The sequence below is a fragment of the Anser anser genome, assembly GCF_964211835.1.
Source record: "Anser anser genome assembly, chromosome: 9".
NCBI lineage: Eukaryota > Metazoa > Chordata > Aves > Anseriformes > Anatidae > Anser > Anser anser.
The window spans coordinates 1073788-1091474 of NC_139729.1; the positions used below are offsets into that span (position 1 = coordinate 1073788).

Below are 17687 nucleotides of genomic sequence, written 5' to 3' on the forward strand. Positions count from 1 at the left end.
AGGACTTCTGCATTTCTGGTTTTGTAGACTGCATCGTGTGTACAGCCACTACAGCAAGGGCCACAGACTTTCCAAAGGCAGAGCTACAAGAATCTGATTATTTAGAATAACTGTATCAATGCACAACTCCTTGGTTACCTTTTAGAAATTCCTATGCTCAGCCGGATTCCTTTTCCCCCCAGACCTGGTGCGTTCTGGCAGTCTTGCAGTGCCCTCATCTGATCACCTTGCTCACCAAATCTGACATAGGCATACCCTCTACTATTTTCAAAAGGGAGAAAACCAATTCTGGTATGCATAACAGTTACAAAGCTAACGAATTCAGTTTCTGTCTTCTACAAAAAACAGAAGATAGCAGCTACTATAGCTTCTATTACTTAAGCAACCTCTCTGGCATGTGCACGTGCACAGAAAAGGCTTTCACCAAATTAAAAAACTTGGGCCAGAAGCAAAAAGCTTATTCCTTGGTAGCATTAAGATGCAACTCACTGAGAGCCAGCAAAACAATACATTTTAAGTGCTCTCTGCGTAAGTAATCAGATTCCATATTTCTGCATATACAGCAGTTAATCAGTTAGCACTAACCCACTCCTTTTGGAGCCACAAACTTTATTGGTCACAAACACCAAGAGCTGGCTGTAATTATCTGAACCAGTATTAACCGGTACCTCTGAACTCTTCAAACAAAAATATCTTTCAGGTGCTCTTAGAAGAACAACATCAATTGCCTGCAACAATTTGATGGCTTTGCTAAACGGAGCACTGAAAAGCACAGTGGTACAGTTTCTTTTGTAGCCTGTTCAGAAATTATAGCCCCGTGCCTACAGCTTCAAATCAGGCCAAGCTTACCAGCCCAACTCTTACAGCTTAAGTTCACTGCACTCGAATGCCTTCAAGACGTGCTTTTAGGAGCCATGGAGAAGAACCCTCTGGTAAGACCACCATTATAAAGTACTGAGTGTTGTTTTACACTTAAAATAGAACTATCTGTTACAGTCATTCATCAGCTTTCCCTAGGCTGCTGCTCTCTCACTACTGAATGTGATCCTGCTCTCAGTTTCCCACTAACTTTTTCCCCCAGCGGTTATGGCCTCTTTTCATCTATGACACTTTTAAGGGACTACACCGTGTTGAAAAATGCTGGTTAACATTTCCTTTTACACAAGGTGCCTCATCGAATTTTCCTGACTAAACCAAACCCCAGAACCTTAACTAGAAGAGGAAGCACACAAACACACACGCCTCCCTGGCCACCATATCTCCCCAAAACATATCTGTTCAGTAACAGACCAACTGTAAGAATACTGCGATTAAAATCAGTATAGCTCTATACACTGCTTTTGTTCGGGATTACTAGCTAATGTCCTTTCCCTTACCCCTTCTGGAATTAATACTGAATTCTGTACTCCAAAACGTGGTTCTTAAGTCATACAAATGACATTTAACAATCAGAATTTTTCCACACAGTGATCCTCAATAAAAACTTCAATCCTCTACTGCAGTCTTTCAACAAATTAAAGGAATACAAAACTGGCTAATAACTGTTCAGTGATTTTTGGACCTTTGTAGCACTAGAGTAACAGCAGTACACTCTGCAGCATAGTTGCAAGTACGTGGGAATAAGATACTCTCTCTCATCTCTTTTTTTCTCTGAAAAGTGTGAGGCCTCTATTTCACCCTACTAAAGATTTTACCACCAACTGTACTGCTAGCATTGAGACACTGCAACTTCTGTGCTTGTATGAGATGCAGGACAGGTTCCTTAAGGTGTCGCAATTTTTTGTCTAAACCTAGTGTTGAGATCAAAAAAGGGATTGCTACTAATTGCGTACGTATCAATAACCAGGACAGAAGACATGCTGCATATAGGAATTAAACTTTTTCTAAAGCTCTAGTACATGAACATATCAAATCCCGCAGATTTTTTCTAGTATGGTTTCAGAGGTCTTACTTGATGGACATAAGCGCACAAGTGAAGACAAAAGATATTCTGTTTACCTGAAGTACTGGTTTGGACCCCAAATGAAAAAGCTGGCTTTGCTTGCTCAGGTTCCTTCTCTGATGGTTTAACGAAACTGAAGTTGAACATAGGTTTTGCTGTGCTCTCTTCTTTTGTACGCTCGGACTTCCCAACTGAAAAGCTAGGCTGTGTCTTTGACTCTTCAGTGTCAGCTTTCTTTCCAAACACTAACGGAGCAGCAGTAGTGACAGAATCCTGCTTCTCTTCTGTCCTTCCCAAAATAAACTGTGAGGCAGCTGCAGACTCTGCACCTGAACACTCTGAGTGAACACCGAATGTAAATGATGGCAAGGCAGCATTTTGTGGACGCAGTCGCAGTACCAAAACCTGCAGAAATAAGTGAATGTCAAGTCCGTAACCCACGGTGTATCTGCAGTACATGAAGGTTTGAACTACATTCTAGTCCTGATCTTTCCAGTCAAAACTGTTTAACAAACAACCAACCAAACAGTAAAACAAACAAGAAAACCCCATGCTTCCTCTCTACATAAAACTTTTCACAATTGTGTTTTCTGCCCACCACCTGGCTTTAAAAAGTATACGAACTTCTTTGAAAGATCATGTTTTTAGTCTGAACTCCAAATGAACAACGTGTAGGGCATGTAAAGAACAAGCACGTCATTAATGAAAGCTTTTCTCTAAAAAGGATAAACTTATTCTTGGGGAAAAGTGTGGAAACAGATGTTATCTAGGCAATATTCCTACAGGAAAAACGAATAATTTTGCCACACCTCAAAGGAAAAAATAATTGTGCTTAACAGGTAAGAAAATAAAAAAAATCAGAGCAAACCAAAAAATAAATCACAGAATATGCATCCTCGTTTTAATCATTAAGGATTACCTTTGAGCTCTGCTTTGGTGCTTGGCTTTGCACTTTCACAGGCTACACACTTCGTGGCCTCTGCTTTGTTTTGAACCAAGCAGGTCTCCCAATCCCAGCTTCCTTCAGGCTTCTTGAATTTGTCTAAATCCAGAAATTCTCCAGAAGGAGCAGAAAATGCAGATGCACTGCTACTGGTCACAGGTGTTGGACCCTCTGTGAGACAAACAAGACAGTTAACCATCCTGTTTGAACATGAACTATAAAATGAACATTAACTTTTAAATTTGATTTGTCAAATCCCACAGAAATGTTCAAAACTACTCCGCAACTCCCCCCCCCCCCGCCCCTGAAGAAAATAAAAGCCACCAAAAAACCCACAAAGAAACAAACAAACAAACAAAAAAAACAGAGTGGAACTCAAAGCTTCCAAACAACACACAACTCTGTTCAGCACACAAGCTTCTGCTGCTGTTGACCACAGTGTAACCTCCATAAAGAGGCCTGACAGGTGCCTTTTAAAAAAAAGGTGCCTTTTAAGAGAGAAGCAGAAGATAACGCTTCAAATTCAAAACCGGAAAGACAAGAATGGCTCTTCCCTTCCACAGCACACGCAGAAAACTTTTATCCTAGTATTACTTGCATCGCTCTTCCTCTTGACAAGTGCAACGTAACCGTGCAATTCACTGCACCATGGTCACAGTAAACCCCTCATTTCCAAAATTCCTCCTTGCAATGGCAAGAGCCTCAGACAAAGATGCCGACTGACCGCTCAGAGGTTGGAAGTCCAAGAGAATCAACTCTGTCTGAAATCCATTATCTTACCTCATGAAATTTCAGTCTTACCGCACAGGATGATTACAAAAGCCCGGTCTAGTCCATCTTAATTTGTTTCTTCCACGATATATTCGCACAGGTGTTTTTCGATGTAATGGCATGTTAAATGACATTTAGAGTCAAAGTTAAAATTAGAATCGTATTTTAAAAACAATACAACCACGCTCAAAATCAATTACGGTCACACACAATGGGAAACAACCCAGTACTGCCCTGAAGAAGTTACCCAGCGGGTCACTCGCTTTCTTGAAGCCTACCACTGACCTTCATAGGCATCTCTCTGCTTTAGCTTAAGACTAGTTAAGACTACACTGTCTTGAAATCTGGCTTCACATCTCCCCTCAATTACATACAAACGGTGAGTAGAGGCATTTTGGACACATTCTGTAATTTTTTTTACTTATTTTTTGAAAGCGAAAAACACTAATTTTTAACTCTTTCTATGGAGTTGTTATTTTCGCCAGTGAAAAATCACTATGTTGTTTTTAAATTAAGTCACCCACTTCAGCCATCTTCCCTCACCAGCTGCAAAGCCGGGGGTATCTGCATTGATCCAGCTCCGTACTAATACATTTCACAATCAGTTCAATTTATGCGACAGGCTGGAACCTGGGCTGAGACCTCTGAAGTGCCTGTAAACCAATCCTGCAGACAGCCGCTAATCCATCAACCGTACCTGGGAATCGTGTTGCTTAAAATATTCCATATATGCAACGTACTTTTATTCTGTACAAGATTCACAGAGGCTAGGATGGAAACAACAGGAAAAAAAGGACCATACCTGGTTTCTCAGACTGACAGGCTACACATTTGTTATCTTCCGTCTTATTTGGTACAAGGCATATTCCACAGTCCCAAGAGCCTTTCGCCTTCTTAAATTTGTCTCCAAAGCCCAGAGTGGCTGTTGTGTCAGTGCTGCTCGAGGAGGATGTCACTGTCACCGAGCTGTCTGTGACCACTGGTCATGTCAGAGCAGGCATTACTCCCGTTCCAGGTTTTGGTGTCTCACATGCTATACATTTTGTAGCTTCCGGTTTGTTTTGGACAAGACATGTATCACAATCCCACGTTCCAGGTACTGTTTTGAATTTGTCTCCAAAGCCCAGCATCCCTGCTGGGGGCGCTGCTGGCTTTGAGGTGTCGCATTGACTTGAACTTACTGTCTGTTTCATACTCTCAACTGTTGACGCTTTAGTAGCTTGACAAGTTACACATTTGTCCTTTATGTCTTTGTTTTGCAGAAAAGGGTCACATGTATCAGATTGCCAGTGCGATGCTTGTTTAGAAGTCTCTTTACCTGCAGAAAAAGTTGTTATTGCAGGCCTAGTATAAACCACTGTGCTTGTTGTAGGTTGTGCAGACGTAGAAGAGCGTGTTTTCAACAATCCAAAGTCTAGGAAGCAAGAAAAAAAAGTCTTCCTGTTAGCGCAGCACCTCACTACATGTAACTAAGTGACTTTACTAGAGGGCAAAAATTTCAACTCAGGTGCCAATGGTTACAACTAGACATTCAGACCGAGCGCAACAGGAAGTCCCCAGAAATCTTATCTAAACGGATGAAATTTCATCTGCTGCACTGGGTCACAACAGAACATTTCGTTAAAGCTTCATTTAACTCTTTGTTTCCAAGCAAGCTTTAAATCAACATTTTCACTGGTCGATACAAGTACAAACAGACAGTAGCTGACTGAAATCTGACAGTCCAACGTGGAATGGAAATAATACAATTTGATTAAGACGCGATGCCCAATCGAATCAGATTTCTAAAGCTCCTCCTTCCGTAGCAGATGACTCAAATCTACTCCAGTAACTGTACAGAAGTTTGTACTCGGAGCAGCAATCCGTACGGTATTTTCCCACAGATGCTGAATATTAATTAAATAATAAAAACTCAAGACAATTGAACAACTGTCTAATTTTCTATAATCTTTTTCAAAATGCATCGGACACAGGACAACTCCTTATTTAAAAGGTGGCAATTTTAACAGAAAAGACAAGCTACTAATACAGAAAGACTAAAGGAAATGCATCTTAAACAGCAGCTCAAGTTGCTTGTAAATCTACCTTGAACATAGTTGTTTTGTGGTTTGTTGGTTTTTTTTTAGTCAAAAATGAAGTCTTTGAACAATGTGGATTTAGATTCTGCTTCTTTTAAACCGATAAAGAAAGTGAATGTCACTTCACTCAGAGGTCTTCCCTTAAACAAAATGCACAATGTATTTTCTCTCACTTAGCTCTTTCCAGTAGAGAAATGTGCTGCCTTCTTAACAAGTATGTAAGTTAGAAGAAGACTTTTGGGAAAAGATCAAACTCAATAAAGCCCTTTTTCTTAAAAGATATCTTTTCCACAGACACACTTTATGAAACTGTTGAAAACAATTGCAATTGCTTAAAAACAAAATTCAGAAAAGGGTTTTTAACGTAAAACACTCCACTTCTGTTTGCAGTTTAAATTTTAATCCACAGGAGCCATTGTAAGCTAAGGCCCAAAGATTCGCAGCTTTCGCCATGTATTTGGAACTGAAGCTCTTTCCTATTCTTTCTTCACCTGGGCTGAAGGTGGGACAGGAGTGTTGAGTTTTACAAACATTTCCTTTTCAATTCCACAAATTGTATTTACTTAAAATGAAACACCGATTATCTGGCTAATTCTCTTAGTACCTCATTTACAATTACATCCTAACACGTAAAGGAGATGCAACCCATCTGCTTTTCATCTTGCAGTTTTACTTCCAGCAACAAACACCACTTAGAATAGAAGGGGGCAGATGCACCCTAACAAACGCAGCGCTTAATGTAATGCTCTCCTACATTCATATTTATAGCAGATACTCTATTAACCATAAGTCGTGTGTTGGTTTTTTTTTAATAAAAAATGCTAGCGTATTTTTTGCAGCATCTTTTTAAAAGGAGTTCATTATCTCACCAGGATTTTTTAGAACGTCTAAGACGCTTCCTTCCTTTAAGACGTGGGCAGTGGTGAAGGGACCACCAGCAAAATCTTTGACCTCCTCTTTCTGTGTGTTGATGTTGGTTGAGGTGGTGGTGTCTTTTGAAACAAAAGAAAACAAAACCAGCTTTCACAATGTGACCTAGTTAGAGCAGATTATACTCACTTTTGTTAGAAACAAGAATTTCCAGCTTTCATGCTTCTCACATAAGAATCTTCACAAATTCTACTTACTTTGCAATGCTTTATGATTACAAGCAAAACAAAAAGCAACAAAACAAAACAAAAATTATAAAAGCAGATCTGTCACTGGAAAAATACTGCAGAAGTCCAACACTGCCTGGAATTGCTAGCATGCGCAGACAGGACAGATTGAAGATTTAATAAAGAAAAAAAGGAAAATCAGCACTTCAGATCTGAAGTGCTAAAGTTTCAGTTACCTAGGGTAAGAAAGGGCGTCACTGGAGTACCACTGGGTCCAGAAAGTTCTGCCGATTTTACAACGGGAACACTAAATGTAAACCCAATCTGCTATGAACAAGAGAGGTTTTTCAGATTCTCAAGCCACAGGAACTTCAATCGAATGCACACACAAAACCAAATCTGAAAGCTGCTCTTCACATTTGTAGCACGCATGCTGAATGACAAATTATAAGCCAGAAGCCTACATACTTTTCTCCATCAAGGCAGATTCTGCTTTAGTGTTCTGCAACAGCCTACTAAATGCCTAAGAAAAAAAGTCAAGCTCCTTTATTATTTTACTTACAGAAGACGTAGGTAGCACTTCTGCCTCAGTAGATTTCACAACTGGAGATGAAAACGCAAACTCAGGACTGCTAACAGTACTTGTTGGTTGTATCTGTATTTTCAAAAGAATTAAAGGTTTATATTTAAGAGCAACAACTACTTGAATTCACTACCCAACAGAAGTCCCGCAGTGACGTCGAAAAACCTGATGTTTGAGTTATTTTGCAGATAAAAGTAATAATAAAACACAGGGAAGTTTCCAAGTGGGTATAGGACAATATCTTCAAAACCAAATTCCAGAAACTGAGAGGAAAAGCTGGAGATGCTACTTAGGTCTAAATGCACGGAAAAGCAAGCCAGGAAGCTGAAGAACGGCAAACTCAGCCCAATGATACTCCAAGAACTTCAGCAAACACCTCAACATGTTAAAGCAGCTGTCTACTTCAAACCGTACAAAAAATATTTCAAGTACTCTGGAACAGATTAATGTTTATTTTATTGCAATAATATGCCAATTATTGCACCCTAGGCTCATTCTATGTGAGGCTTATATGACCACGTTACCTCTAATTTAATAACTTAAATAAAGTTGTGGTTTAACCATTGCAGGCAACTAAGCACCACACAGCCACTCGCTCACTCCCTCCAAATGGAACAGGGAAAAGAACTGGAAATAAAGAAGTAAAGTTGTTAAATTTGAGGTAGCATTAATGACTCATCGCATGTAATGGCTACCTGGAAAGACAAATGCCATAACCCTGTACATACTCCCCACTCCTTCCCCTTCTTTCCCCCAGCATTTATTGCTGAGCACGATGCTAAATGGTGTGGAATATCCCTTCGGTCCTCTGGGCTCCGCTGTCCTGGCTGAGTGCCCTCCCAGCCTCTTGTGCATCCCCGACCTCCTCGCTGGCAGGGCAGCGTGAGACACAGAAAAGGACTTGTCACTGTGTAAGCACTGCTCAGCAACAGCTAAAACACCAGTGCCTTACCAACACTGTTTTGCTCACAAATCTGCAACACAGCATCATCTAGCATCATCTACTACGAAGAAAATTAACTCTACCCCTGCCAAAACCACTATAAATAACGTGGCATAAAGTCCACACCCCCCTTCCCCCGCAGACTTCCACAGCATTTGAAGCAGTTATACAATCACGTTAAATGGGAGTTGGCAGGCTCTAAGACTGAGAGAAGCAGAATCAAAACATTTATGCCTTTTTCCCCAAACTGGCATACAACCCCAATTCATTCAGCTGCGTAGAAACTAATATTTGTTAGTTTCATGAGCACCACAGAAAAAGTCAACTCGCAATAAAGCAGTATACTCATTGTAAACATTATTTATAGCATAAAGATTTACCTTGCCCGCCGCCGTCGCTGCTGCATCTGCCATGCCTGCCGCCTCCGTTGAATTTGCCACGCTTGTCGTTGCCGCTGTTGACCTTGATATGTCCTTTCTCATCAGCAGGTATGGCATGCCCGCCGCCATTATTGGATATGTCAAGCCTGAGGGCACTGTTGAACATGTTATGCCCGACGTCGCTGTTGTATATATCATGTCCTCCACCTCCTCCTCTGATAGATCTGTCAAGTCCTCCACCTCCGATGGATCTGTCATGCCCTCCACCTCTGATGGATCTGTCATGCCCTCCACCTCTGATGGATTTGCCATGCCCGTCGCAGCTGCTGGAGTTGCCGTGCTCATTGCTGCTGTTGAAACAGCGCTCGGTGACGCTGAGACAGCGCTACTACCAATGAAACTAGAATTGAACTGAGGCAGCGATGCAGCACTGATGGGTAGGGGTATGTTCGGTAGCACTGGTTCCTCCACTTCCTAAAGTTGCAAATTTTAATTTTTCTTATACAAGACATACTACTTTCTCACCCCATCCCACCCAATTTATTAACAAAATTAAATAGAACAAAAATCCATACAAATTAAGAGAAAGCAAGTTTCCAGAAGAAATCCCGATCTCCCCACCTCTGTCTACCACGTCATTTTAATTTATGGCAGGCCTGCTTCCACATTATACTCTATTCAACAACTGTACAGCAAGAACACTGAAAGTTAACTCAAAACCTGTGCAGAACAGAGACGCACAGATCACATTTTCTTTCTTTCTTTTCTATACTTTAGTCATCAAAGCTCTAGAGAAGCATCATCCTTTCTAACTACCCTCGCATGGCTTCAATTAAGAGTACACTCTCAAGACAAGTGAGAAAGTGTTCCTCTTGCAAAATTAGGCAGGATAGCTGCCAAAGTTTCTAAAGTCATTACAGCAGTGAACGTGGAAAAAGGTAATGTTTAAAGAAGCAGGTAGGTTCAACAACCAAACTAAACACAAAAAGCACCAAAGAAAGTCAGACTAGCAGCACTGAAGATTGTGTTCTGGTAAATACAGTCTATACCATGTATCAGGATGCAAATATAAAAATCAGAAGAGAGCCTCTTAACAACTTCAATTTTCATCCCTGCCACTTACTTTATTTGATTACTAAGATTGGATGAGTTATGTTTTAAATGGCATAGGAAATCTGACCAAAATTTGTACAGTACTATCATGATCTACTTAGAAATGACTAGGAAGGGATGTAAGTTGGTACTACTGATATTCAGTGCATCCTGTAGCTTACATCTGTTTCACAGTTTTGATTTGAAAAGTTTATGGAACTTTTGATATTTGGACCATTATTTTATTTGCGTTACAGGAATAAACAACAGTGTTTACGATTTCTTTATATTGCATCATCCAGAAGTCCCATTTAATGATTTGAAACTTAAATTAACTTAAATACTTAATATTAACTTAATATTAATTAAATACTTAATGTTAACATAAATACTTAAATTAACTTACAGGCAGCTTATATAACATCCAATAAAAGAAAAAATAATCTGAATATTCATGGTCATAGTTTTATGGAATAGATTTTTCCTATTAAAATGAGAAAAAAACTCTCTCACAATGAGTTTGGTGAGTATCAAAAACTGAGTCATCGTTAGCAGACATGCAGAATGCTGTCTTCTACTACTCTTTTTCACACTCTTGGCCTGTATCTTTCTGTATGACTTAAATATGAAACCAAAAATTAAGCTTTTTTTTTCTTTTTATACTTGGCACTCGTTTCAAGTATCATTCCTGTAGAAAAACTATACACACCTTCACCAAAACTTCTCTTCTTAGGACTCATTCATTCAATTGCTAACGAGAAATGTTATAGTTTGAAGAATCTGAAGAGAAGGTAAGAGAATTAAAAATTTCAAAATTACATAAGCAAAGTTCAGGTATTCAAACACAGGAAATCAATTGGAGCCTGCTCTGAAACCCACAAGAAAACAAAAACAATGCAAAAATAAAGCGGTATTGTTATAATTTACTATGATGCAATAAAACTGACACACTTAGCTAGTTACTTCAGTAAGCTCAGTGACAGCAATTAATTTAAGAGTCACTTACCTGTTCTTGTACAGCTCCTGATAAATAGTGTATTCCTCTTTCCCTTCTCATTCTGCCGCCTCCGCTACTCACTCCTGAAGACAGACCATTGGACGCAGCAGTACTGAATTTGTAGCTGGTCACATTGCTAGCACACGACAGTACAGAAGTTGGGGGAAAAAAGAGAAAAAGAAATTACCAGCCAAATTTTTTTTTCAAGATATTAGAGCTGTTATTAGTCCTAGAATTGAAACCTGCTGATCAGAAAAAAACTAAAGCTGTCTCACAAGTTGCTAAACGCTGGTAAATACTTGATGTTCTAAATAGGAAAAACTTTATTAACAGCAGCAATGAAAAGGACATACATAAGTGCACCGTTCACATGGGAACAATGACTAAGCCAGAAGACCTGAAATAGAAGAGCTGATTTAGATTGTTATTTTCCAGTGCTTCCTTTAAATAGGACTGGTTCTCTGATTCTGCGATGCACATGTATCTTTTGCAGGGATATAAAAGAACAGCTCACAAAAATACAGAAAGAGTGCACATATGCACACATACACATGGGAAACACTGCCAACAGCTCTGATAGAATAGGGACGCCTCAGACTTGTGTGGCAAGGTAATATGGCCTAAGCTTCAGAAGCAGCTCTGGCTTTCATGTGGCAATCAGCAGGAACAGCAGAGGTGTTTGGGTATGCCAACATTCCAGAAGTCTTTTCAGACATGAATACAGATCCCTTTTGTAAGGCATACAAAGGCATTTTTCTGGTACTTAAAAAAGCCTAGCACATAACCAGAAAGATATCCTAATCCAAGAGGAAATGGGGAAAAAATAACCCAAACCAGAAGTGGAATAGGGAATAACTCTAACAAAAGTACTATGGCAAGAAAATGAAGTATGCCTGGAAAAACTGTGACCTCAAAGCTTATCTTGCAGCCAATCAGTCAGTCAGTACAGAAGTGCATTAGATCGCACTGGAAGACACCAGGTCAAACTCCCACAATACTGAGGAGGAGAACTGGTCTAAACTTGTCAAATACTTGACAACAGCCTGCTTAGCACTGTAACTGCATAGAGGAAGACAGATCCCTAAGGCAGATGCTCAGACTTTTCTCTAATCCGAACTGTCAATCCATTAGAATTCTGAAAAAAGTCTTACATCAAAATAGATCTTCATTCAGACAACTATCGCTTGCCCATAACAGCCCATATTCCTCTTTCTGTTAACACCTGTGAGCTTCAAGGGGGCAAAGACAGTTGTCAGCCTTCAAGCAAGTCTAATCTACAATTGGACTCAGGATATAAAATATATACACACACACACACACACGCATAGATATATAGCATTGGTGGGCCAGAGATTTACTGAGTATTCCAACTCAACTGTCCAAAGGGACTCTTGCCAGCAGATCAGTGTGGTGCTCCTGCTCCAGAACATGGCACCCAACAGAGACCAGCATCACAAAAAACACTACCACCACTACCTACTCTACAAACAAAAGGTAGGGCACTGCAATAAACTTTGTGAACGAAATCAAAAGCAGTATGAGTTTGCTGTATCTCCTTCCTAAATGGAGAAGTAGAAAGGAGTTCTAACAGAGACAATTTAGAACAGTTTGAAAAAAACATAATTAAAACCCAGCACCTGATTGCACCTGTACCAGAACCTTAAAGCCAGTCGCTTCCACCCCTGAAAAGGTGGTTGTTGTGAAGTCCAACTTTTAGATGCCAAAACAAAGTGTTGAGTTCTTTCTGCAAGCCAAAGAATGCCCATGGTCACATAAGAATTGCTTGGCAGATGAGCATAGAGTCGACAAAATTCCCTGCTACTGTTCTTTGAAAAGAGCAACCCCCTAAAAACCGAGTGCAAAGTCCCTTAACTCAAGCATTATTACCCAAAACACCATTTGCCCAGAAGGAAAAGCCATCAATATTATCTGGAGGATAACTCATTTGACCTAAACCAAGAAAGCAGTATAACACAAAGCAGTCTCCTCAAGAAGAAATTCAATTAATTCTGCTGGATTTTTTTTATTTTAGAGATGAGTTAGCATTTGGCCTCAAATGATCCTAAAGAACACATGGTCTTCATGTGAACTCAAAGCAGACAATTAACTTCATCATGAAAGGAGTATTAAAAAAATGAATAATAAATCATAAATCTTCCTCCATGTTTTTGCTTAAAAAATAAAGAAAAAAACACATCAATAAACATCCTCCTGAACTGTAACTCACTTCCCCTACTTCACCTTCTAAAGAATGCTTCAGAAAGAATCATCCCATTAGGACAGAGCTTTCAAACTGCAAGCAATTAAATAGCTAAAACTAATAGCTTTTCCCCTAGGGAACATTAGGAGGGACAAATTATTTTGTTATAAGTAAACTGAGTTATAAACCATGAAATATCTGTCAAAGCAAAATTTGTAACGCTACAGATTTAGTTAAACTACAAAATGAGCCATATTTCCTGTAGAAGGAAAAAATTAGGCCTCCAATAGCAAAGATCCTTTCTGTGGATACAGCATTATAACGTGCCTCGTTTCCCATCTTCGTATCCTACTCAGAAGATAAACTTGGGATAAAAAGTGGTGTATCAGTACTTTTATTCTTGCTCATCTTCCTTCCTTTCATAAAAACAACAATTTTCTCAAAGTTATATTGATCTTCAAACACAATCCAGACTTTGCAGCTCCCTCAAAATACAAAATTTTCATTGGATTTCCCATTCCTTTTACTGAGAACTGTCACCACCTTTCAGGTGCAGACCGTACTGAAAAAGGAGATTTCTTTCTTCCTTCAAGTAAGTTTTAAATTAATAGATGTCATACCTTTCAGATGGTTCTGCTCGCTGTTCTGCAGGCAAAGTCTTCTCTCTCATCCCCTGCAAGTTAAGTTTAGTTCAAGACTTAGCTGAATATGTACAGAATACACAAAGTACCAACAACCACTTCATGTGGTTTTTTGTGGTTTTTATTTTATTTATTTATTTTTAATTTTATAGCACTGAATACACCTCACCTACTTAACGTTGTTCCGTAATTCAGCATTGTGGGTACAGTTCAGTTAAATTTTGGGGCTAAAGTAAGCATCACTGCTTCACTCAGCATTGAGGACAAACTGATAGAACACTAAATCAAATTTGTCAAATCCTCTAACAAAGAAAGTAATTACTTTAAACAAAATGACAAAAATTGTGTGTGGGGGGGAGAGTTTTCATCAAAACTTGTGTTTGCCAACCCCGTAAAAGGGACATACTTTTCTGTTTTCTATCATTTATCAACAAACAAGAAAAAAAAAAAAACTCTACCCCCACAAAAAACTAAGCAGTTGCTGCTAGAAAGTTGCTGCAAAGCTTTTTGTTTCTGGCCCAAGTTTTTTAATTTGGTGAAAGCCTTTTCTGTGCACGTGCACATGCCAGAGAGGTTGCTTAAGTAATAGAAGCTATAGTAGCTGCTATCTTCTGTTTTTTGTAGAAGACAGAAATTGAATTCGTTAGCTTTGTAACTGTTATGCATACCAGAATTGGTTTTCTCCCTTTTGAAAATAGTAGAGGGTATGCCTATGTCAGATTTGGTGAGCAAGGTGATCAGATGAGGGCACTGCAAGACTGCCAGAACGCACCAGGTCTGGGGGGAAAAGGAATCCGGCTGAGCATAGGAATTTCTAAAAGGTAACCAAGGAGTTGTGCATTGATACAGTTATTCTAAATAATCAGATTCTTGTAGCTCTGCCTTTGGAAAGTCTGTGGCCCTTGCTGTAGTGGCTGCACACAGGATGCAGTCTACAAAACCAGAAATGCAGAAGTCCTATGTTTTGACTCCCTGGATTCATCAACCTGCTTCAGGATGGCTGGGGGAATCCAACTGTTAAGTCTAGCCAGACAGCGCAACTTGGGCTTAGCTGCCATTGTAACCAGCCTTGTTTCTCAACAGTAGCAAAGCTGAATGCATTGGTAAATATTTTCAGGTTTGGGCCTGCATAAGGTAGAAGGGACAACAAGTGGTTTTATATGCTAGGGAGTTCTTGTTCTTAGAGCTTTCCCTCTAGTTTGAGAGAAGCACATAACTAGTTTTACAGTGGGTTGAAAGGAAAGAAGTGGGGGGGAAAAATGGGAACGCAGGGGGAAAGCCAAAGGCGTTATTACTAGAACAGGTTTAAAATGCTATTCTTTGCTTTTCATGAGCTTAGGGCAATGGGGAGTTTAAAGCTTAGCACTTCCTGAGAGGGTTTCTTACTCTACCGGCTCAGTTCTATCACTTATTTAAGGCAATTCAGGTCTCTGAACGGTTAAAGAACTGATACCAAATTTGATGAACTTTGATCCAGGATACTGACAAAACAGGACTTCATATAAACAATTTCAGTATGTTCATGAGGTTAGCTTGTGTGTTCTGTTAAATAGTAAAAAATGACACTTCTGTTTCTGTTTACCTAGCATAATTCTGCAAATGTTGCCTCCTTCTGCTTTAGAATGGAAATGCTCTTCTCCAAGAGAGCACTGTCCAAACTTCTTTGCCAAAATTTTTTGATTAAATTAATATTGTTTTATTTTGAAAACAAGAATAAGCCACAAACATGTTTTCTTGCTTCGGCTATCCAGAAGAACGTCAACAGTATTTTCAGATTTTCCTTCCCTACACAACTGTATGTAGGAAGAGTGCAGTTGGAAGCAGACCTAAGATGATGTATCTTCTGTTTGTTTACTACAGTAACAAGACAATGGATTACCTCTTTATTAGAACTTGTGTAGCTTTGCAGTATTGAAACAAATGTAGGTATTAAAATACACATCAGTAATACGTTTCTGAATGGCTGAGTACCGTGCTCTCTTAGCATTGAAATACCCAGCCATTGGATTAGTTTGTCCCTCATGTTTGCTGAGTTTGGAAGCTATTTCAGAATGCCTTCAGCTTGTATTCTTCCCCAAAAGCATAGAACTCACTTCTCTGCATCCCCAATTCAAGTCAGAGAAACTGGGCACTGCAGACACAGGAGGTCTGCCTGTACAGAATCAGTGAAGACAAGTCTAAACAGCGGATTTTTTTGAATATGCAGCTGGGTTATCTGAATGTTCTTTATGCAGTGTACCTCAGTTTTAGTACAGATAGCACTTGTCTTGGTTCTTGTCATTAGTCTGAAGCTGCCCCTGAGAAAATCTTGAAAGGGGAAGTAGTGAAAGCTAATCAGCTGGCCCTTTCTTCTTAAGAACCAGTGTATTTTGTAATTCTCCCACTAATAATAAGGCGTCACGCTGGAGAATCGCGATTGTGTTGTTAAGCAAGACTGACTTCACCTGAGCGGTATAGTTGGCAGCTGTTGAATGTTTAATGGACTTTAAACAAACAAAAAAACTGAGCAGGTGGAGGTAGACATGGCAAACTGACAGGCAGCGTCAGATGCTTCTTTGAAATGGATAATCTGACTCCATTCACTTCTTTCTGGAAATAAGATCTAGTAATTAACCAAACAAAAGATAGAAGGGTTAAGACTGCATCTTTAAAGCAGCTGTGCTTGATAAATGTCTCTGGTCTTAAATCAATCTTTAGCAAAGCACAGAGACTTAGCAGCAGCTTGCTTATGCCAACGCTAAAAATACTTGATGTGTACAGGTAACCATGTCAAGGCTCTGGAGTTAATCCATGAGAACAATTCCTTCTGGTATTGGCAAAGGTGAGGATGCTTGCTTCTATAGAAATGAGGTTTTGAGCTGTGACTTAAGCTGTCACTTAGGTGACTGTTTAGGAAAGCTTCCTTTTAAGCTTTGAAGTATGTAAGCTGACAAATTGTTTAAGTTCAGAACTGGGTTTACAGTCTCTTGTTCTCTGACTGTATGCAACTTCTCATGTTTCAGACTGAAAGCAGAATTGCAGCGGTACCAGTCATGCAACTATAATGATTATTGCCAAGATTACCAGAACTACCACTCGCAGAGGAGTTACGATGCTTACGCTGACTACAACTACAGCTCCTATGCTCCCTATGACAGCATGCAAGCTGTTGGAGACTGCTCTTTAGGAGATTCTTTAATGGCTCCAGCTGTTTTTGAGGTAAAGATAGTGCACGCTTGCTGTAAAGAAAATATTTCACAGATAATACGTTGTACAGATTTGTGTGAATCAGCAAAAAGAATCCGAAGTTGAAAACATGCTTTCTGCTTAGTGTGAAGTTAAAAGAGCAGATTCCATTCAGAGGTGTTTGTATTTAAGTGCTTAAATAGTAAATCCATAGAATTAGTGATTTATACACAATTATTTGTTCACGCATACCAAAGAATGGTTTTGACAGCATAATTGCGTACGCTTCTTCTGTTCCTGTTCTTCTGATTTGCTTTGCTTAAAGCAAATTAAACAGTTGTTTTAAGTGGTCTTATCGTGGTCAATGTATTAGTTGTGACCTCCGGAAGTCCCTTCCAACCTGTACTGTAATATTGGCTTTCTTCTAAAAATAAGTAGATAAAATGCCATCTATCCTTGTAGTTGTAGGAAGAAGGAATGGGTTGAGACTGCAGCACTTTGAATCTGTGATGCTTTCTGAAATGAGTTATGATTAAACTTAGCCTTTTCTGTCTTTCAGGAATCTTCAGTTATGACTGCAATCGGTGATGACCTAATTACTGACGGTAATAAGGGTTCTATCATTGTCACTTGAGTTTAGCCATCCTTGTGCCTTTTAACAATACAAGCCAACCTCTACTGGATGAAGAACATCTTGAAAATTCAGCTGAGGTCAAACCTCTGTGGGGTTGATCTGCAATCAGCTGGGGTTTTAAAGCTGATACAGCATACACTGACCGCATCAAGTAAAACGGGACACTGTCAATGCTTCGCAGCAGGTTTCTTGTACCTGTGCCTTCATTCCCATTTGAAAAT

General features: G+C 39.5%; 2 protein-coding genes across 2 annotated transcripts in view; one reads left to right on the forward strand and one right to left on the reverse strand.

Moving 5' to 3' along the window:
- The window catches only part of LOC310904016 (nuclear pore complex protein Nup153-like), a 250767-nt gene that overhangs the window by 232121 nt on the left and 959 nt on the right, over positions 1 to 17687 (forward strand). The window contains exons 15-16 of the mRNA XM_083848164.1: positions 16670 to 16865; positions 17392 to 17437. The gene's annotated coding sequence lies outside the window, so the exon portion shown is untranslated. The remainder of the gene's footprint in view (positions 1 to 16669; positions 16866 to 17391; positions 17438 to 17687) is intronic.
- LOC310904247 (uncharacterized protein) lies at positions 1969 to 9116 on the reverse strand. Its single transcript, XM_083848706.1, has 6 exons — positions 8738 to 9116; positions 7394 to 7486; positions 6604 to 6726; positions 3666 to 5070; positions 2862 to 3056; positions 1969 to 2347 (listed from the first exon to the last, which is right to left on the reverse strand). The coding sequence occupies exons 1-3, from the start codon at positions 9080 to 9082 to the stop codon at positions 6640 to 6642; spliced, it is 525 nt and encodes a 174-aa protein (XP_083704832.1). The 5' UTR covers positions 9083 to 9116; the 3' UTR covers positions 1969 to 2347; positions 2862 to 3056; positions 3666 to 5070; positions 6604 to 6639.